The sequence below is a fragment of the Microchirus variegatus genome (genome assembly GCF_963457635.1).
Source record: "Microchirus variegatus genome assembly, chromosome: 8".
Taxonomy (NCBI): Eukaryota; Metazoa; Chordata; class Actinopteri; order Pleuronectiformes; family Soleidae; genus Microchirus; species Microchirus variegatus.
In genome coordinates this window covers 7841766-7864701 of record NC_139809.1, presented here as the reverse complement: position 1 = coordinate 7864701, position 22936 = coordinate 7841766, and the positions used below count along the sequence as shown (strand labels likewise).

At 40.9% G+C, this 22936-nt stretch overlaps 1 protein-coding gene across 1 annotated transcript; it reads left to right on the top strand.

Annotated features, from left to right (window-relative positions):
* Positions 1-8683: 8683 nt before the first annotated feature.
* Positions 8684-22696, top strand: syt12 (synaptotagmin XII; the record flags this gene model as incomplete). The annotated part of the gene is made up of 7 exons (XM_083893629.1): positions 8684-8729; positions 9357-9550; positions 11271-11675; positions 18471-18686; positions 19673-19793; positions 20952-21085; positions 22523-22696. The coding sequence occupies 7 exons, from the start codon at positions 8684-8686 to the stop codon at positions 22694-22696; spliced, it is 1290 nt and encodes a 429-aa protein (XP_083749755.1).
* Between the last annotated feature and the right edge of the window lie 240 nt (positions 22697-22936).

Here is a 22936-nt window from a genome sequence, read left to right as displayed (position 1 = left end):
TTGTTACAGCTTTAAGACTGAAAGAATCCAAGTAAAAACACATATTTTTTCGATTGTTTTGAACACTTTCAGCTTCACATGGTCTCAGTGCCTGTAAACGTGGAGCGTCTTTGCCAAGAAGGTATGAGCTCTGAGTGTATTTTTAACCCTGAGTGATTGAGCTGATTGGCTGCAGGTTCTTCTTGACGCAGCTGGCAATCGCCGCTGACATTTTAAAACCCGGGCACTGGCATTGGAGCAATGACACTTTTAGTTAACTCTGCACCAAATGAGCTGTCTGTCAGGAAGTCAAAGTGAAGTTGACACAGAAATGGGGGGTCGCTTTGTCAGGGGAGAGAGAGAAAAAAAGAACAGAAGAGGAGATGTCACTCTGCGTATCCAGGCGTATATGGATTGCAGTGGGGTATTATATCCAGCCGGCCACTTTACAGAAATTTGATTATGAGTCATTGGAAAAGACTTAAAACCAAAGTTGATTGAAGAACAGAACAGACTGAGTTAGAGGAGAGCAGCTGAAAAACTGCTCCTTCTATATTCTTGGCTGTTCTCTACGACTTTTTCAAGATACACTTATCTCTTCTTTATTTTCCTTACTCATTGTGTTGGCACCTAAATCTGTTACGCAGTCACATCATTTTTATGGGACCTTGTGAAAGTAAAGCCAGTGGAAGTAGATCACTACATTTTCAGGGTTGAAGACGTGTGTTTTAAGGTCAGTTAAGGCTACATTTAGTTTAGAGGCAGATCAGCAGTACGGGGCGTGGGTCAAAAAATATTGATTTAGTCATATATCGTCGTCCTTTACTCGTGCAATACGATAATCGATGCACCAGGGTAAATATTGATATTTTAATTAACAAATTAAGGCATTTTACTCTCCGGGCCTCGCTTCCTCATGTCGGTGGCGCTGCTCAAATGAATGAGGGAAACTTGGGTGGAAGTTACCTGGCAGAAGAAAAGAGGCTGAAATTGCAATATATTGTTTATCACAGAATTGTTGTATTGTGATATTATTGGTATCGTGGAACATGTATCGCGTATTGTATTCCTGACCCTGGTTACATGGAGATTAACTGAACGGTAACTTAAATGAACATATGCAGCTCTCCTTTCTGTTATTGTGTGTGTGTGTGGACATAATTAACTATGCATGTTCTTATTGATCAGACCTTTTCCAACATGCAGAGCCACTACAGGGGAATTCTTGTTTCCTTGCAGCCTCCAGCAGCAGCAGCAGCAGCAGCAGCAGCAGCAGCAGCAGCAGCAGCAGCAGCAGCAGCAGCTGTGTTGTGCAGCATATACGGTACACTCGGTGTGATGACACTGTCGGGCTTGCGGTCTGTGTCTCTGCTGCTGTAGCTGTTTGGTTTGTATACAGCAGACACAGAGTCTGTTTCAAGGATCAAGACTCTCTCTCGCTTAGAGCTGCTAATGCTTTGTATTGTGAGTGTTGTTTCATTGAAAGACAGCAGGTCATTTGACAGTATCAGTGTTCACTGATGAGTACTAAGGAAGTGAAATGTCCCTTTTTAGTGAAAGAACCACTTGGGAATCAAGGGTAGGCTTCTTCTTTTTTAAGTATGTGGATCAGTTCATGTTGTTACCATGTTTTTCTAGTTGTTGTCATTTGTATGAGATGTTACAAGGAGCATCCCGTCATAGGAAATGAATAGAATAAGTTTCTGCATGTCAAGTCTATTTGGGCTGAGAGCAAGTGGCAGCCATTGGTTTGTATAGACTCCAATTTACTGGGCAACACTATGTTTTTGTATTTTTAAACCAAACGTTTAAACCAGACTTTGGAGAGCTCAACCAAGCACCTATTTGACAATATGAGCTGTCAGTCACACAATATGCACACCCGAATAAAAATTGATCTTAACCATTTTAACACCTAAGCCTCAAATTGAACCATAAAAGGGCCTGAAAATGTCCTTTAACTAAGTGCTTTTGCCCATTTTTCCAGAATAACTTTCAATATCTAAAACTGTTATTTACAGTTTACTGCATGTTAAAATAGTGTATTAACAATTAAAAATGAAAAAAACAAAAAAACACTGTAGTTGTCCATGAACACGGGCCATACAGGCCTTTTTTCCAAATGTTTCCCTCTCTGTCCGACAAAGACGCTGATTCGCAAGCTTACCGGCTTGAAATTACCGCAATAAACTTCTCAGCTTTCAGAATCCGCTGGAATTTTTCCAATAGCGTAATTACGGTAATGCAAATTGTGCTTGTGCGAACGTGTGTCATCAGCGATGCGCTCGGTGTTACTAAAATCAAGTTACTAGTCGTGCAGTCGTGTCGCCCCGTCTGTTAACTTCTACTTCCATCCTACTACTTCCTTCCTTACTTGCTTCCCCTTTCAAACTGAAACACGATGTCCATATTAAATATATATATATATATATATATATATATATACATATATACAGTCCATTATTGAGTCAAAAATCCCCCGCAATGAAAATACACTTTATGTAATTACTTCCGTGTATAAAACAGGACTTTTCTGTCTCGTCAGAGAAAGACACTCAGTCATCACCTTCTGACAGCCTCATTACTGTTCCAGAAAACTGAAATCGCCCACAAATCCACAATCTCTGCAGCATCGCATTATTCACAAGCCACTTAACAGTGACATTTAGACAAGATATCATCGGATATACATGTATCGGTGATTAAAACGTTGTGCGTTGGAGGACGACGGCCTGCGTCAGCCTTATGGAGAATGTCACCGTAGACACAAAAATCCCTATAGATCCTCGCGGCAAAGCCAGATAATCTGAACATGAGCTGAGAGCTGAGATCACGTGGGCATGAAAGACGACACATCAGTGAAAAAGGCTTTTTACGCAAACGTTCCCCTTCGCCGCCTCGTGTTCCACAAGCTGTACGTCACGTGACTGTGATATAAATCACAGCACATAAGTAATGATATGGACATAAAGAGTCTGAGGCACTGGTGGCAAGAAAAATAAGCAGAGAGGAAAACAGCAACAACTCTAGATTACACTCTGTGTTCTTCTCCGCTTGTTTTTACAGCTTGTTAGTGAATAAGAACGGATGGCCTCTTTTATAACTGTGTGAGCGAACCTTTATGTTTCCATTTTCAAAGCTCCAGTCTGACAGGAAGTCTGTCTTATTTGACAGACAGGGCTGCACATCACGTTGATGAGATTTGGAAGCCGCGTGTTGACTGACTCTTTCTCGCTGAGCTCCTGCAATCTACAGTGTACTGCATGGATCTGTAATTCAAACCTCAAACTTAAGCAAAAAAAAACCGATTTGCAAGAGTGGTTTTGATAGTTATTTTGTTACCTTGGAGTCAAAAGGACATGTGATGTCAGATTTAAGGACTTCAGTATGTATACAATATGTTTTTAGGCCACCATTAGTTGTTGTTTTGGTAATTCTATAATGACCATACAGTCTAATTATTCATCCAGAAAATAAGGGAAACAGTTCTAAAATGCCTCTACAGATTTTAACACTGGCACAACCCACACAACCTGCAGTAGAACTCTAATAATCGACTATTTCATGTTGACAAATATCTGCTGTGAAAAAGCTCTTACACAGCACTGTCTCTGCCTCCAAATAACCAAACCAATCAGTTATTGCAGGTGTAAGTGATCATTTTCACACTGTGAAGATACTGTGTGGCCTCGAATGGAAATAACAAAGAATGAAAGACTTCTTTACCTTGAAATAAACTTATAGTACAAGGATATCTAAGGATTTTTGTTTGCAGCCTTTGTCAAATAAGAACAAAAAGTGATGGTGGTGTCCTGAGACTTTTGTCAGGAGAAACATAACTAGAGTCGAGAATAATGATTGGTTATGATCAGAGAACTAACTCCTGTTCTCAACTGGTGGTATAAGTTGTATAAGGTGGTATAAGTTGAGGACAGGAGTTGGTTCTGGGTTCATAACGCTCTTAAACTCTCTTTACAGAACCAAAACAATGTTAAAAGTTGTTAATAATCATGGTAATAAATTCATCATGCTAAATTGTTTTTAACAACATGGAGAGTGTGTGGTAAATACTGGAGAATGAATTTCAACCTTTTAATATGTTGAATGATTCATGATCACAAACCTTTTACGTGTGAAACTAGCCTACACTCTTAGAAATAAGGGTTCCAAAAGGGTCCTTCTACAAGGGCTGAGGTTCTACCTGGAACCATTTGCTTCTGAAAAACCCTTTCCCGAAGAAAGAGTTTATCAAGGGTTCTTGGTAACACTAATGGTTCCAGTAAGAACCATTTTGAAACCCCTTTCCTGAATAAAGGGTTTTAAATGGGTTCTTGGTGGAACCTTTATAAAAAAAAGTTCTACCTGGAGCCAAAAAGGGTTCTCCTATGAGGACAAGCTGAAGAACCTTATATGGTTCTACTTAGCACTTTTATTTCTAAGAGTGTATAGTCCCTACTACTACTCCCTGAATAATTCCTGTACTATCGTCTCCTCATAACCACTTAAATATGAACATCTACCATACTATTGTTATAATGTAAAGTGTTACAGACAATCCTGACATGCAGCAGTTTAAGTACGACTTTTAAAGACAGCTGTGATACGACAGCTCTGTGTTAACGCGTGGAAGGGAAACACTGTCCTCGACTCTAAGTGCAAATGAATGACTCCCACGTTCGATAAATCCACCCACGTTCAATTCAGATTAACAGACTTTTTTTCCACAACAATGTGTGTGTGTGTGTGTGTGTGTGTGTCTTATTTTATCCATGTGTTGTTGTTGTTCTATTTCAGGCAGTTTGGACTTCATCGTTGTTATTCTGCTTGTCTGACGCACCAGTGCACCCACGCTAATTATTTACTAAATCTGTCAGAGGCATTATGTTGTGCTCTCATTCTGTTCTTCTCTATCCTGCCTCCGTTATTAAGCTTCCCCTGGACCTCCTCTACACTCACATGTTACCTTAAGTGATCTGAGCCATGCTGGGCCATGCTGGGCTGAGTTGGGGGGGGGGGGGGGGGTGGTGTTCGGAGCTTCCCTGTCAGATTCCCTGTTCTTTCCTTAATGGCACATCCGCAGCTGTCAGTGTGCCCTGCACTGCGTCAGCTGCTTTAATTGGCCCCGTACGGCTGGAGTCTGCAAAGCGCTCAGCAGAACTGAGTGACACATCACCCCCCCCCCCCCCACTATGACCACCACACACACACACCACCCCAACACTCACTTAGTTTTCTATATCATTAGTGTAATGCTCCCGTTTCCCCTGAGCTGCTGAGATATGTGGAGATTCCACCAAGTGAGGGAGGAGAGGAGGAGGAGAGGAATGAGTCACACACCAGCGACCATCTTTTTTTGTTTTTTAATTTGCAGAGAGAGAGAGAGAGAGAGAGTATGGGGGGCAAATATCCCCCTGCTCTTTCTCCTCAGTAGCAAATAACTATTTGTGGACAATAAATATGACGACCAAAATGATTTAAAGGGACACTGTGTAGTATTTATGGGTTTATATAACCCAAAATCCACTTTTTTATACATATTATGTGCTCCTGCATTGTCTAGTTGCTGTATAATAGTTGTTGTTTCATTTTCGTAGTGTTTCAAAAAGTCATGTAAAATAACATGGTCGCGGGCCGCGGTTGCATAGCCACTGTTAGCAGCGAGACGCCATGTTTCTACCGGAGCCTGTAAGGACAAACGCGAGAGAACAAATCAAGCGTCTCTTTACTTGTAGCGGAAGTCCCGCCTCCTCTCTCTCCGCTTCGTCTGCTACGGCCGCGGTAGCTCGCCCTCTCCCTCGCCTCATGAACCTCCTCTGCTGACACGGAGAAAGACAACGAGGACGACATTTGACCAGCTGCGGATACCGTAGCGCTCAGGGAAGGGAGGGGGTGAGCAGAGGAGCAGGTCTTTGTTGTAAATTTCAGCCTCTCCTCTAGATGGCACTATAAACTACTTACTTCACCTTTAAACTGAAACTAATTTAATAGCTGTGTGTATGCATATTTCGTCCAGAATCCTCGTGCGTTCACTACCGTCTCTCTGGGGGAAAAACACACCAGTCAGGGAAGTTGTTTAATGTTACGTAGTTTAACACAAGAACAGCTACAGATTCTTCATTATTCCCTCAAACCAAATCCAGGCTCATGAGAAATGATGCGGATAAACAAGAGCAAATACATTTTGAAGACTAGAAAAGCACTCGGAGAGAGCAGACCTCCGCCAAAGGCAGCTCAGTGCCTACAAAATACACCCTGTTGGTGTCGCCCGGGTCAGACAGCGAGTGTTGTAACCAGTGATAACGGATCATGGCCAAAATGCAATCACTTGTTCCTGGTCCAATTGTGGACATTTCCTGAAAATTTCATCCAAATCCGTCCGTGACTTTTCGAGTTATGTTGGTCACTAACAGACAAACAAACTTTGGTAAAAACATATACCTCCTTGGCAGAGGTCAATAACACGACAACCAGATTATTTGTTAATATACTGTAAGGGTTATTGGCAAACTACTGTAGTTGATACCAATAAAATGTTCATTAGTGATGTATTTCTCTTTTGGGAAAATTTGTGATCTGGTTTAATACAGAAAAAGTTAGCAATGACCTAGACGCAAAGTTTTCATTTTAATGTATTTAAAAACACAATCCTATGCTCAGAATGTTAGTCATGCAACAAATGTCTAAAAAATGCTCTTTGTGTCGTGTCACACCAAACACAAGAGCTATAGACATACTGTTAATCACATAATACAACACACAAAACAATCACAGCAAAGATATTAATAAGTAAGTAAAGTTGATTTATACAGCAACAGAAAATCACAAAGTGCTTTACCATAAATATTAAAAGAGACATAAGATACAATGGCTAAAAACACAGATTCAAAGCCATAAAAACCATCGTCTAACTGCTTGAATAAAAGAGTCTTTAGCTGCTTTTTAAATGAATCCACACAATTTAAGTAACGTAAGAACAGAGGCAGCGTGTCAGTCAGTGCACTGAAAGACTCCATCCCCTCTGGTCCTTAAAGACACGTCTGAGTAATTACCAAAACAGTTTTCTCCCCTCAGCTCTGCCTCACCCACTAGAGAGTGAAGAGAAACAAACAGTTCCGTCCTCTGATGTTGTTTCTACGGCGCTTCAGTAAGTTAGCTGTTCTTTTAATGTTGTGTTACTTATCACGCTGTATCCAGGAAACTGTGCAGCTGTGATTGTCACATGCAGGCATGTAGTCAGGCAGCTGTTTATAGAGAGGAGGGGGGGGGGGGCTTCATTGCTTTGGGCATCTTCAGTATTGCAAGATGCTTCCTGGTGTTTTCAGCCGTATAGAGCAGTGTGACTATATCTGTGCTGCTGTGTTGTTTATTCCACCTTGTTTGTTCAGTTGTGAAGTAAAAAAACATGTCAACAAAACACTGCTATACTGAGAGAGAGAACTCATTTCATAGTTTTAAAGCAGGGGTGTCAAACACACCAGAACAGCTGGAACAGAACAGTGGGTCCAATCCGGCCCCCAGGATGAATTTGTTTTCACAGTATGACTAGAAATGAATCATATTGTGAAATATTACATTTCCAGTTCCAGATTCCTGTGGCTTAATGTTTTGTGCCTTTGTAAATGGTTAACTTAGGCGTAATATTGTTGAAATTGCACTTATTTTTCCTCCAAAGCTTGTTTTGTAAAAACACTTAAATCTCCCATAGAGTCATCCTATCGCACATAAGTGAGTTATGGAGATGTTTTTATGGTCAAAAACCTCCTAGTTGCTGTAAATCAGCCGATATAAATCTCTCCTCACTGAAGCTCTCATCAGTCACGTTTCAGACTGAAATCTCACCCCCAGAAGACAGACTGTGTTGTGATTCGTCAGCCCAACGACAGCTTTCCCAACTGTCTTGTGATTGGCCAATACCTGGAAGTGACATAATTAGCACACCAGCTCTCAGAAGCGCAGCTCCCCCCTCTGGAACGGTGGATGCACTGCTACTCATTACCAAAACATTGTTTTAACAATAGCTTCGTCCCTCGTCAGTCCCGGTTCAATGTACACAACCGGATTGCAAGATGCAGGAGGATTTGCTGTTCATTTTTAATTTAATGTAAAACAAAGGGAAACATTTTGATGGCTTGTTGATATGTTATCATGTTACTATTTGTCTTATCCTGGCCCACTTGATATCCTGAAGGTAACAGACTGTTTCTATTTGAAAGGTTACGCACTACAGCTTTAAGGTATTAGGACGTATTAATGCACAAAAGTGTGCTTTAGCCTCATCCTATTAAACTGTGATACCCTCAGCTATAGTTTGATGGCAAAAAAAAATTCCTCTTCAAAGAATTAAACCATGATTATATTGGGAGCCACTCTGAGTAAGTCAGGAGTTATTAGCGTGCCGTGGTGCATTTTAGTCTCTGGAGCCCAGAGCAGGTTAATGTTTACTCGGATTCATGTTGACGTTTCTAATAAATAGCTCCTTCAGCTGAATGCAGTACATATTTTTGAGTAAGTGCATCTCAGACATTATTCTGAGTGATGAGCCATGTTGCCACTTTGAGTTAATGCTGTCATTTTTCTTCGCTTTAAGCTCAAGTCTGAAAACACTTCAGAGTTTTTTATTATTTGACATAAAAACCACTTGAACGGCTTATTGTTTTGGATGTTTTTTTGTTGTTGTTGTTTTTTGCAGGCTGGCTGCAGCACCATGTCCTCGGCTCAGAGTGGGGATATATCAGGCTACCATCTGAGTGGTGAGTGGACACAACTGTGTCAGACAGTTTCCAGCCTAATCCCGTTCTCTGCATGAATCCCTGTGGGCATGAATGCTTGACAGTCAGGGTTTGATCTATACTCTCTTGTAAAAATGTACATGGACCTGCTGCTTTTTATTTTATTCAGTTGTCTGCGGTCAGATTTATTTGACACGAACCTTACAAAACCTCATCTGTTGCTCAAGGCTCAGTGTAATAAAACATGTGACCTTTACCCCGTAATTGGATTATCCCAGACTCTTCCCACGTCAGTAAAATGTCATTTGTCTGTTCATCTTTGTCCTAAACTGCCTCTTCATTTACGTTAGACGTTTGAGTCGCGAGTGTCTCGCGGCGGAATGACGTGGTTTTAAAAAAAAAAAAGTGGTTGCCTTTGCTCAGCGATGACGGGTCTTAAAATAAAAAAAAAGCCTGACTAAACTATCTTTCCTGGGCTTCTTCCAAACTGTGCACTTTCAGTAGTGATCAATCAAACGCCCCCCCCTATAAATACAGATATATAGATACAGTTATGAGGCCAAGCTTTATGCTGCCACTGATGAAATGGAAGTGTGTAAAGAAGGCTTTAAAGCCACCGCTCTTTTTTTTCTTCTGGGTCTGTTTCAGTGGTGCGTAACCCGCCCGGCTGGGAGGTGGGCATCTACTTGGTGGGCTTCTTGGTGCTGCTCGGTGTGGCAGGGCTCAACATCTGGAAGCTGTGGAAATCGGGAACCTTCCCCACGCCGTCTCCCTTCCCCAACTTTGACTATAGATACCTTCAAGAGAAATATGGAAACTCCTTTTCAGAAGTCAGACAGAAGGTACACGCTCTTATGATACGTCTTTAAACACTTTCTCCCACGGCAGGGAGACGTTGCACCTTTGACGTCTTGGCCAGATGTTTTCTTTGCCAAAGACCTGTTTGATTATATATGAAAATAGATTTGCTGATGGCCTGTAGTGGAGGGGACTTCTTCAAGAAAACTTCATCCACATTCAGGCAAAAGACTCAGAGGAAGCTGGTTGGCAAAAGATCTGCTTATTTGATCGAACAAAGGGTGCACAAATTGGAAAATTGGAGTAAACGCTCTAATGTATTTGGCCAATGAGCAATAGGGGGTTGTGTAGAGGGCATGTGTTTCTTTCGGGAAGGTGAGTTAGCCAATGAGATTGTGTGAGTGAGATTTGAACAGTATTTCAGATGGTGTGAAAGCAGTGAAAGGGCAGTAAAGAGGTAGTGGTGGCTTTGGAAATGTATGTCTGAGTGGGTATTATGTAAATGTGTACTCAATGCTCCTGGGTGTTTTGCTCCAGCCAGACTTCCTGGCTCCAAAGACAATGAAAACCACCAAAATCCAAACGAGTCGGGTTGTTCAGATCTGAGTCTTGTCGTACCATATGTAAATGCCCACAGTTCCATTAATACTAACTATGTCAGTTTAAAGCTCCACACACACACATACTCAATGTCATATTCCATACCAGTACCGGTGATTACTCACCAAGTACAACGAGAAAATGTCAGTTTAATTAACCCTTAGTGCAGGCCACATTATACATCTCCGACTGCGTAATACGTTATCCGTCTGCGTTACCACGGAGACGACTCGAGCCTTTATACTTCTGCGTCGTGGTGAAGGATAGGCGCTGCAATTTCCCGCCCGATCAGTAGGGGTCGCTGCGCAAGGTTGTTGTGCTTTTGGCTACAGTGAGCAATGGCGTCCGAGGGAGAAAGACTGTTGTTGTTGAAACAGCGGCCGTTTGTCACTTTTCTGTGTCCCGGAACACAGTTTTAAGATAATTTGAGGCGAGAAATTGGCCATTTAGAGTCTAAACATGTGCTGTGTGTGTTAAGATATGACGTATTTATAGTTCGGCAGCGACGAAGTCGGCAGTATTCAGCTCCGCCCTCTGTGGACACTCGGTGCTCACTGTGAGCCGGCACAGAGCTCGGCCTGTCCTGAGGACCGATCGCAGCTCTTGCCGTCTCCGTTGTCCCTTGACGGAGTGACGGACACTTAAAAAATATTCCGTGCAGCCGGAGACGACGCAGAGACTCTACAACAGGTTCTGCGTCGACGCAGAGTACTCTGCATAGCCTACGCAGAGCACTTTACGCAGGAGTATAAATTGGGCTTTAGTGCTCACACGACATAGATCTGTGCCGCAGGTGTACCCATGGTTAATTGCCATGGTGGGAATAATACACAATGCCTTATATGGACTCTCTTTGTGGTGTGTGTTTATATATCATATATTCAGGTTTTGAAATGTGATACAAAGTATCAATAATTCACAAATTCAATCCGATTTTAAACATTTTGAGTACTTTTTGCTCAGGTGTGTTACCTAGTTATCACATTGCCTAGGTTGTGATATAAGACACTCTATATATTGCACATTCTTCTGTAAGTTTAAACATAGTAATGTAAAAAAAAAAAAAAAAAAAAAAAATGTGTTCTAAGGGATAAAACAGACCATGTCAGTACACTGACTTACAATCCCTTTTTTCATTCCCCTCATTTTATTCCCTCTCTGAAGAGAGTGGCTGCCAACAACCACAGACGGACCTCGACCACCTCCAGCCGCAAACCCAGCCTGGCCCTCGGTGACACCCCAGATGGCTTCAGGGACCTGGGCCACCTGGAGCTGATGAGCAGGGAGCTGGACCCGACCGGCATGGCCCAGCTCAACCGCTCCATCTCCACCGATTCACTCAGCTCCATCTCCTCCATCGCCCACAATTTCGGCCACGACTACACCGTGGGGCAGCTGGAGGTGACGCTCGACTTTGAACCGCCCCGGCAGCCGGGTCACGGAGTGGGACTGCTCCACATCGTCCTGCACCAGGGCAAAGACCTGCTGGAGAGGGAGGAAGGAGACTTTCCAGGCTGCTTTATCAGAATCTCCCTTGGGCCAGAGGAGTTGAACGTTGGAGTCACACGGGTAAGGCAGCTTGTTACACTCACAGCCCTTATCATGAAGTTGGATATGATATATGATAATTATAAATAACTTATGGAGTGTTATAGAAATATAGATCGCTTTTTTCTTTCTTTCCTTTTTTTCACAAGTTGAGTCAATTAAACTTTTCTTCAGCACATATCTCACGTTTGTGATGCGAAGCCGGTTTCCGTCAATACTTTTAAAAACTTTTCATCGATCTGTAGTTCGTGGTGATGCACAAAGAAACACCAGCAAGGCTTAGCCCGTAAGCAAACTTTGCCATTGCGTTTAAATAAAATGTTTTGTGTCTAGAAGGAAAATCCATTGAGCTCATTTGTTAGATCCCAAAAAATAAATACAGAATCACGCATGGGCAAAGATACAATATACAGCAGCCAAATGAAGAAAAGAACACCTCTAGTTCACGAGGTCGGGGCCACAATCACTTTCTGGCAAGTGGCAATGTCCATTTTGTAGGTTGTATTGGCTCAGTTTTATGTTGCAATATATTTAGTTTACAAAGTAGAAGCTGCAGTCACTTTTTGGCAAGTGCAAAATAGCATTTAGTGAACTGGATTGGTCATAAGTTAAAGCACAGATCAGATAAAATAATGCAGTAAAATGTCTGCCATATAGAAATATGCAGATAATCTGCTGTGGTGACACCAAGAGAGGGAGAAGCCGAAAGCTAAAAAAATAAAAGTGGCATAGCGTTAAGACCTTTGTTTCTTTGGTCGCACAAAGACAAAAATACGTTGGCCATAAAATCCTCCTAATATGTCACAAAGACTAAGGAATAATGTTCATATAACAAACTGAACCCACCAACAACAACAGTACAGACAAAATATTTCCATTAAAAAAAATATTTTGCAGACTGCAAATCATGTTTATGTTTTGAAATCATGTTTTGGCATGTGGCGCCACCTACCGCCATCTATCAATCATTGCAGCATAGTCAGTAGAGTCTCAGCTACCGAGAAACCACAGGTTGCCAATTACGTCAGAAAACGAAACCTAAAAGACCTCTGTGTTTTGAATTTGAGTGTAGTAACCGTTTTTGGCCACATTCTTACATATGGCACCTTTAAGCACGTATTAACACCTTATGAAGGAAAAATCGTAATTTATATCGTAATAGAGGTAGAATAAGGTGTTAATACGTGCTTAAAGGTGCCATATGTAAGAATGTGGCCAAAAACGGTTACTACATTCAAATTCAAAATACCAAGGTCTTTTAGGTTTCGTTTTTTAATAATAAAGGGCTAGTATGCTACTTATATATATTAGTAAGCACATAGTTAATGGTGAATATGTGTGTCCTAATCTAAAGTGTTACCAAAAACACTTACACTGAACAGAAGTGTTATTAAAATAAACTATAGCTACTCATCTTGCACTGAATCAACTTCCTGTCTGATCTCAACAAGTCCAGGCAGGTTAAAGTAGGCACCAAGCAGCATGCATTCAAATCTGCTGCAGCGCCTCGCATTTTGGTGTTCTGATGATGTCGTCACATTGTTTCAAAGAAAGTATTATACAGTATTTTAAAGGGAGATTTATAGTTAGACACCTTATGACACAGGTATAGTAGATATAAGACGCTGGTTGCATTGATACAGTATAGGTTGGCATCTCTTTTGTAACTCACTGATCTAAATCATGTCACAATGTGCCACTGTCAACCCTGGCTGACAATCAGCTAACTCTCTCAGGACCACAGTGACAGATCTGCAGCATTGGTGGGTGGTGGTCTGTAAAAGTTCAAAATCATCCCTGTCAGAGTTTCCTCCAGGTTTGGCCTCTGCTGTCATTCAGTGTTTGTTTGCGACTGCTGTTCAGGGTCCAGCGGAAAAAAACCTGTCAGAGCTCATCGTTTTCACTTCCATCACTCTACGTCTTTGCCTTCTTTGCCACCTCCCGTAAATTGTTGATGTTTCCGTTTGTGCCAGTTTTGTTCCACTCTGCACCATTTTCCACTCCGTCTGTTACACTGTGGCTGTGCAATGGCAGATAATGTCACAGCCTCGGCAGAAGGAATTACAGAATGAAAGCCTGGCTCATTTAGAGCCCATCTGAATGCCAGTGGTGTGACGATTATTACTTTGTACAATAAACATTGTCTTCATAATGAAAAGTTCAAGCAAACAAAAATAAAATCAAAACATCAAGCAACATAAGAAAATTAGTGATCTGATCAAAGATGTTCTTATTCTTCATCATAGGAGTGATACAGTATCACTGGACTTTAATCAAATAGCCAGACTTCGCTGTCCCTGAGCACTGACAGAGGACACAAATTACCTTTTCCAGATTGAAAGGAAATTGTTTGATCCTTTTTCGTTGACAAATGGCTCCAACTATTTATTCCATTGCCTCAGTCACAGGACGAATCAATCACCGGGCTAATTATTTCAGTAATGTGCAGTTTTTCTTTAGGTGTGAGTGTGTCTGTGTAGCCGCATGGAGGCTCCAAATTTCTATTTAATTCTTTCTCAGGTGTCATCATCATCATTATCATCATCATTATTATCATCATCATCATCATCATCATATGAATGAGTTTCAAGGTGAACACTCCAGTTCAAAAGTTTGGGTTCACCTACACAATTGTTTGTGTTTTCCATTAAAAGTCACACTTTTATTAATCAAAAGAGTTGCAAGATGAACAGAAAATATAGTCAAGACACTGTCAAGATTAGAAATAATTATTTTTATTCCAAATAATAATTTTGCTTTGGTCAAAGAACATCATTGCACAAGGGTTTTCAAGGGTTTTCTCATCATCCAATAGCCTTCTAACGCGATTAGCAAACACAATGTACCATTAGAACACTGGAGAGATGGTTGCTGGAAATGGGCCTCTATACACCTATGTACATATTCCATTAAAAACCAGTTTGCGGCTAGAATAGTCTTTTACCACATTAACAATGTATAGAGTGTATTTCTGAAAAAAAAGTCCTGATGGATTGAAGAGATTGTGGAATTTTAGCAGAACGTGCTGCGAGCTCAGAGGTTTGATCCCTGTCACTTAAGAAGCCAATCGTTCTCCGTCTAACAAAAGAGGCCATTTCATTTGGTTGAGTGAAGAGCTCCTCGGGGGCTGCATGTTGTATCCGAGGTTGATTTCACAACCTTTAGCGTCCTCGGGGAGTGGATGTGATTAAGTCGCAGTCGCTCACTTTGAAATGTAACCCTGTGTTCACCTGCAGTTTAAGTTTAAGATTATAATTGTGATATATTTCATTATGTTCCTCTCCTCAGTTTAATGCGTAGATTGATACGGCTGCTTAATATTGAACAAAGCTTACATCAGACTGGATTTGCTCATTTAACACACAAAACAGACTGTTCCATTTTTCTTGTTAATATCTTGTTAATTCATACTGTGTGGATGATTTAGTAATTGGCCTTCGGGGGACAGTCCTTCAAGTCGCTGAACCAGACAATGTGATGAAGAACATTGTGTTTTTTTCTAAAGCAGATGTTTCCGTCTGCTTCCATTTCTCTCAGTTAATATTCGTCCCTGAGAGAAATATGTTTTTATTTTACCAGAAATTCTGTATTTATTGATAGTAGTAGTACGTTTTTATTATTTAAGTGTTAGTGCATATATGATAGTAACATCTTTGCCTTAAAGGTGAACTAAGTAGTTTATAGTGCCATCTAGAGGAGAGGCTGAAATTTACAACAAAGACCTGCTGCTCTGCTCACCCCCTCCCTTCCCTGAGCGCTACGGTATCCTCAGCTGGTCAAATGTCGTCCTCGTCGTCTTTCTCCGTGTCAGCAGATGAGGTTCGTGAGGCGAGGGAGAGGGCGAGCTACCGCGGCCGTAGCAGACGAAGCGAGAGAGAGGAGGCGGGACTTCCACTACAAGTAAAGAGACGCTTGATTTGTTCTCTCGCGTTTGTCCTTACAGGCTCCCGTAGAAACATGGCGTCTCGCTGCTAACAGTGGCTATGCAACCGCGGTCCGCGACCATGTTATTTTACATGACTTTTTGAAACACTACGAAAATGAAACAAAAACTATTATACAGCGACTAGACAATGCAGGAGCACATAATATGTATAAAAAGGTGGATTTTGGGTTATATAAATGAATGAATAATGAATGAATGAATGAATGAATGAATAGTTTTATTTCGGTTACAATATAAAATATTTAAATGATATGCAATTATATAAACCCATAAATACTACACATTGTACCTTTAAGTGTTCTAGATAACTAACATATATGATAGTAACATCTTTGCCTTAACTATACATCTGATTTAAGCCGACGTGGATTATTTTCCTCATTCATATTTTATATACATTTATACATGGTCATTTTTAGGTATTTGTTTCCTTTTGAACGTATGATAATGGTGATTGTTACTTTTCCTTACTGAAACTATATCTTAAAAAGCACGTCTCTAATGTGAAGCGTCTGTCCTGACTTTCCTCCATCTGCTGCACCTGTCATTCGCCTTCTGCTCTTAGCTCCGCATTTGCCAGGAAAATCCGCTCTGAATCACCAGCGCGTCACGTGGCTGTTTGTGCAGAACGACAGGGCCTCATACAGACTCGCTCACCGGCTCTTCCTATTACCCGAGTATGTCGCTGAATGAGTGTGTTTAGTGTGGACGTAATAAAACCGGGAGGCAGCCGACGGCGCTGTGGATTTAGTGGCTCCCTCTTTAATGTTGAGGACCAAAGGAAATGCTGACATCAGCGCCACTCACACTGATGGTCAAGCCAGCTCCCCCCCCCCCTCCTCTCTCCCTCTATTCAGCTCATTCTTTTCATTTTCATTTCCAGCTTCTCCGCCGGATGCCGTTCATTTGACATCACTGCTTCTTGATTAGGTTTTGTTTGTAATTAAGTGCATGTCACTCTTGATTCTCCATTTCACTCCGTCTATTGCAGCTCACTCACATATCCTCACACACATACAGGGTATCTCACTCTCTCTCTCTGTCTCTGTCTCCCTGAGGCAATAAGGCCAACAGTGCAGACACACAGTCTCCTGTCGTGGATGGAGAGCACTTTCTCTGCTTTGGATGCAGCAGCAGCTTTACTGGGGTCTGAGACAGGAACATGTATGAGTTTGCTGTTTGTGATTATGATGCTATTCAATCTGTTCAACCTTTTTTTATACGAGAAGTCGGCCTTGTCTGGCTGATTTATGAAGCCTCTGCTGTGAAATCACAATTCTTTCCCAATTCTGTGACACGTTATCTTCCTATAAATCAATAATCTCCCTGTAACCTTGCACAGCAGCACCTGATCCGATTGCTTTGTTCTGTCTCTGCGTCTGTATCAACGCTGCGGCGTTGTTCGTCTACAGTGAGCAGAGATATTCTTTGTTGTATTTCACACTTTTGAGAACGGCGACGTGTGAAAAGTCTATTATTAATACCACTCTCCTGATCGCATATACAGTAGTTGCCTGGTAACTTCCAACCACTTTGTACAAAAAAAAAAATCATCCAAGTTTGCCTGCACTCCAGTGTTTGATGGTTTTGAAAGAAGCACAATGTTAGTACTGCTCACTGTGGCTTTAGTCTCTGACTTTGATCTAAAGTAGTCGTGGTGTGTGCTTTGCAGGGCCAATCCAAAACTGTTTGTCGTTGTTAAAGCTGCCACACAAAATGGAATTCACTCGGTTTTTCAGGTTTGTTGATAATTGTGTTGTTGAAAACAACACAAAATATGTCATTTTCATGTGGCACCAAAACAACATCGAGCACAGCGAAGGAATAAGAATCTTGTATTTCATGTTCTCTCTTTCTCTGTTTGCAACATTTCCTCCTAATACATCTGTTTTTTATTATTTTAGGTCATTTTCAGAGATTATTGAACATTGGATAGAGCTATTCTGCTCTGTTGCTGCACAATCTAAACATGCAAACAGTAGCAAAGCACATTAAAGTTAAAGATGTGCACAGAATGAACAGTACAAGCCATTATGAAATAAGTGTAGTGTGAATAGATGTAACTTTAATAACTGTTTATCAATTCAATATCCACTGAGATTGCTCGCCTCAAACAACAGAACTGGATAGAATGAACTTGTTGGTGCTGATACCTTTAAAACACAGACACATGGTCCTAATGAAAAGGCTGGAATATACAGTCATAGGCATCAGTCAATCTCAGAGACAGATTATTTTATCACACACAAATAAAACCGATGTATTTTACATTGAAGTAAGTTATTGAATACTGAAAACGTGTCACTTTGGGTGAATTGATCCTTTAACAAACATTATTTATATATTAGATAGATTCAGATTTCAAGGTCTCTCCTCTTCCTCCTGATTTTGTAAGCTCCTCTGCTTTTGAAAACTGAAAGGAAACATCTTAAAATCAGTTTTTAATCATCACGCAAACCTGCACACATTCTATCTCTTGAGTTTCTGTGTGATACTAATGCCTTTTAAAAACAAAATAATGAAAGATAATAACAATGAGCTTGATTGAACCAGAGGTTTCTCACCGTTGAGTGAGTTGCTTCATGAATAGAATCTGCATATGATGGGGTTTGTTTTCTGTTTTTTTATTCACAGCCTGACTCTGAAGTGGAGTGAGTAACATATGTTACAGCCTACTACACCACGTCTTTTCTTAGATTCTCGCTGTTGTGATTCATCTTCCAAGGCACTGCAAACAAGGGGCCTTCTGTTCCTGTGAATCTCAGAGTTTTACTTCACAGATCAGCTATGTAGCAAATGACCCAATCGTTATTGTTATAACTTATAATCATATAATCATTCTCTTTTCGTCCGTCCTCTGTCTCCCACAGGTCCAGACAAATGCGTTCACCGTGATCTTCGACGAGCGCTTTTCCGTTCCCATGGACAGTTCCTTACTGGACGAGTACAGCCTGCGTTTCGCTGCTTTCGGCATCGACACCGACGAGCGAAACATCAGCGCAGGAGTAGCAGAGCTCAAGCTGTCAGACCTGGACCTGACCATCAGACCGTTCAACGCTTGGCTCTACCTTCAAGATGTCAATAAGGTGGATTCACATACACGTGCAGATATTATAGATTTGTTTTTAAGCACAGGTCTGAAATGATATGTACTACCTACTAACATGCACCATAATATCAAAATGTTCTCCTGTTGCAAAGCTTTATAGTGTCTGGCATCCCCTGCTGGACATTTAGCCGAACTACAAGTTAGATACAAAAAAACAAAAACTGTTGTAGAATTGAGAGACTTGCATGTTATTAGCAAGGCAGCCATTTATAAAAGCTATGATAAGAAGAGGAAAGTGGAAAAAACAACATAAAGAAGTGTCAGACTCGCAGGTTTAAAGAGGTCCTATTGATTTTCAGTCAACTTCAGAGCACTTGGTACTATATCAGATCGCAGGTCACCATGGCAACAGTACCGAGTGATGCATCTGTACGTCTATAAACATATACACACACATATTGTATAATGTTCATATATATATATAAATATATATGTATATATACATCAGAAGTGTGCAAATTCATTGAATTCATTCATGCATTTTTTACACTTTTTGCAGATCTCTCTGTAACTGCCTTACTTCCTACTTCCTACCTTTTCTCTACTATTAATAGGAAAAAAGTAAAACACAGAAACTTCCAAATAAATACATAGACAAACGTAACTGATCACAAAACAGGTATGAGAGAGTAGAAGTAGAGAAACATTTACTAAAGTCCCTCATCAAACTGATCTGGGAACATCTCAACAGCTTCACAATATTGTTGAGTACAGAAAATGGCTTGTGTGTGTGTGATCGACAGTTACAATTTGCAGTTATGATCACTTTATGTGATCATTTTCTTCATCAACATAATGTACAGGGTGTGAAATAAAACATATTGCTAATATGGCTCTCATGTAATATACGTCCAATATCCTCTTTTAACATTAAACGTTCATGTAAATTAGCTTAATTAGCTTTAGTGTAGCATTAACCTGTCTCACACACACACACACACACATTCTTTTGTTTCTCCACAGGCTGTCGATGCAGTCGGTGAGATCCTCTTGTCGCTCAGTTATTTGCCAACAGCAGAGCGCCTCACTGTGGTCGTGGCCAAGTGCAAGAATCTCGTGTGGACCAATGGCAAGACCACTGCAGGTCTGGGACAACACTGTTTGCTGTTTGTGTGTTTGTTTTTTTTATCTTATCTCCTTCAGTGTGTGTGTGTGTTTGTCTGCTTGTCCGAGTTGAACCATGCACTGTGCCGATCTGTTTGTTTGTCTGTCACTCTCTGCCAAAGTAACACATTTGCCATTCAGCAAAACACTTATTGACTCAGTAGCTGCCAAGTGGCAAATGGTTGTGACCATCACCTTAACTCCTATTCTGAATCGAAGTTCAGAGGCGTAGCCTGCAGCACAGGCTCCTATTGGATGATACCAGCTGTTAATCACCTTGTTTTCTCATATTGACCTTACCTTATCAACTGTTTACCACACAATTGAGACCATTAGTTTCTCAGGAAAATTGCGATATAAATCAAGTGGGACGTAGGTTAATTTCTCCATAGACTTCCATTTAAACAGGTATGTTCTAGGATAGCAAGTCTTAGTACATATTCAGAGAAGATACTTAAAGGTGAAGTAAGTAGTTTATAGTGCCATCTAGAGGAGAGGCGGAAATTTACAACAAAGAACTGCTGCTCTGCTCACCCCCTCCCTTCCCTGAGCGCTACGGTATCCGCAGCCGGTCAAATGTCGTCCTCGTCGTCTTTCTCCGTGTCAACAGATGAGGTTCGTGAGGCGAGGGAGAGGGCGAGCTACCGCGGCCGTAGCAGACGAAGCAGAGAGAGAGGAGGCGGGACTTCCGCTACAAGTAAAGAGACGCTTGATTTGTTATCTCGCGTTTGTCCTTACAGGCTCCGGTAGAAACATGGCGTCTCGCTGCTAACAGTGGCTGTGCAACCACGGCCCGCAACCATGTTATTTAACATGACTTTTTGAAACACTACGAAAATGAAACAAAAACTATTATACATCGACTAGACAATGCAGGAGCACATAATATGTATAAAAAAGTGGATTTTGGGTTATATAAACCCATAAATACTACATAGTGTCCCTTTAAGTGACAGGAAATTACATCAGCCACAGAGGCTAAAGTGTTACTCTTGTACTGAAGAAGGTCACATACTCAAACAATGTCATTATCATTCCCCCAAGTGTGTGTGCGTCTGCAGCAGTGTGTGTGTTTATAATCGCACATGCGTACGTTTGCTTTTATGTCATCCTTAAATTCACTGTTTCTCGTCCACAGATCCATTTGTCAAAGTGTATCTCCTGCAAGACGGCAGGAAGATCAGCAAGAAGAAGACGTCCACCAAGAGGGACGACACCAACCCTATTTTCAACGAAGCCATGATCTTCTCTGTGCCGTCCAATGTCCTGCAGGTGACATTTTGGGAATATTTAAAGTCCTTCAGGATTGGTCCGCAATGAGGGAATGATGAGATGGGAACTTGTACGATCACTCGGGCAAATTTAGGTCAAGGAGAAAGAGAAACAGCCATCTGGGGAAGTGAAGAAGTGAGGAAACGCTCTCATGGAGCTCACAAACAGCTGCGAGGGGAAACGCTGGAGACTAAACAGGAGAGAAAAAAAATTAATTTAAAGAAATAGAGTAGTACTAAGTAAACAAATATATATATATAAAATAAGTACTATAAGCAACAGAGGGTGTGATAAACTTGAACATGGTGAAACAATAGGTGCAATAAAATAGAAATTAAACATTCACTAAAAGGAGACTAAAGGGTAGAATGAGGGCTGGTATCACCAAATGTTTTACTATACTTTACTTTACTAACTTTGGTAATAATTAAAAAAGGCTGTTAACTAACGACCGGAGGGTTGGTGAAGGTTCATACCATAAGAGAAAATCTGATAAATAAGTGTGGCTATGACCATTAAGAGCTTTAAAATGTCATAAAATAATCTTAAAATCAATTCTAAAAGAAACAGGAATGTGATACTGAAAAGCGATATTTCTTCTAGTAAGCAGCAGCAGCAGCACTCACAGTTTATTATTATTAAAGCAGAACAGATGCACAGATATTAAGTCAGTTGTGTGAATTTTGCAAAGCTTTTTTTAAAAAAAGATTCTTACATTGTGTTTTCCACAAAGGGTTGTAAACGTTTTTATTGTCCTATCAGGACTTTGGTACTAGTCTCTTGTAAAAGAGATAAGTATCTTAAGAGAAGTAAGTAAATGGAGTACATAAATGTCACATATCAATACAAAATAATAAGGTATAAATCATCTTAAGTCTGCGTTAAGATTACTGGAATTCTATTTCAGTTCATTAACTAAAGTTTGGCCACATAGACATGGTGATAGTGATGTGGGGAAAATGCAGTTATCGCATATTATTCTTAATATTAATGAAGGAGTGTAACAAATCCTGTGTTTGTTGAGATATTACTCTGGACCAAGGTTTTTGGACTGATGACAGGCAGACAGTGCCATATACACACTCACACTGCCAGTGTGGATTAAAAAAATACAAAATAACTAAGTCATCAAAACCCCTCTGCAGTGTTCAAGTGCCTTTTAAAGTCATAAATCAGTCTATGAGAATGTTTAAAGTAGAAAAATGTCATTGCTATTACACTCCTAGGTGTTTAGAAAGTGGGCCAACCAGTAATAAAGTTTAATGTGAGTGAAAGGTAATGAGGCTAAAATACCAAAGCAGAAAAAAAAAAAAAAAAAAAAAAAGTTCTTATTGTACATGTCCATTAAAGTGATTACATCTGGAAGAGAAAATATATATATTTTTTAAAAGATGCTAAGTCTTGGTTACTCAGCGTGTTATATAACCATGTTTGCAGGAACTGTCCCTGAGGGTGACGGTGGCAGAGGCCACAGATGATGGCAGGGGCGAGAACCTGGGTCACGTGATCATCGGCCCAGAGGCCAGTGGCATGGGCATCACCCACTGGAACCAGATGTTGGCCACTCTGAGGAAGCCCGTGTCCATGTGGCACCCTCTGCGCAGGATCTAGTCCAGTCAGGCCTCCAGTAAAACTGTCTCTTTTTCTTCGCCATGATCAAATCTATCATGTTGTTTTCCTTTGACAGGAGGTTTACACTGCTCTTCACAGGAGGACACAGTGTGTGTGGTCTATAATCTAGTGGTGTTTTTCTCTTTTGAGTAACAAAAAAAGAGACATTGACCCTGATCTGGCATGAATCTGGATCTGTTATTCATTTATTTAAATCCTGTCTGTTATTTGGCTTCATTC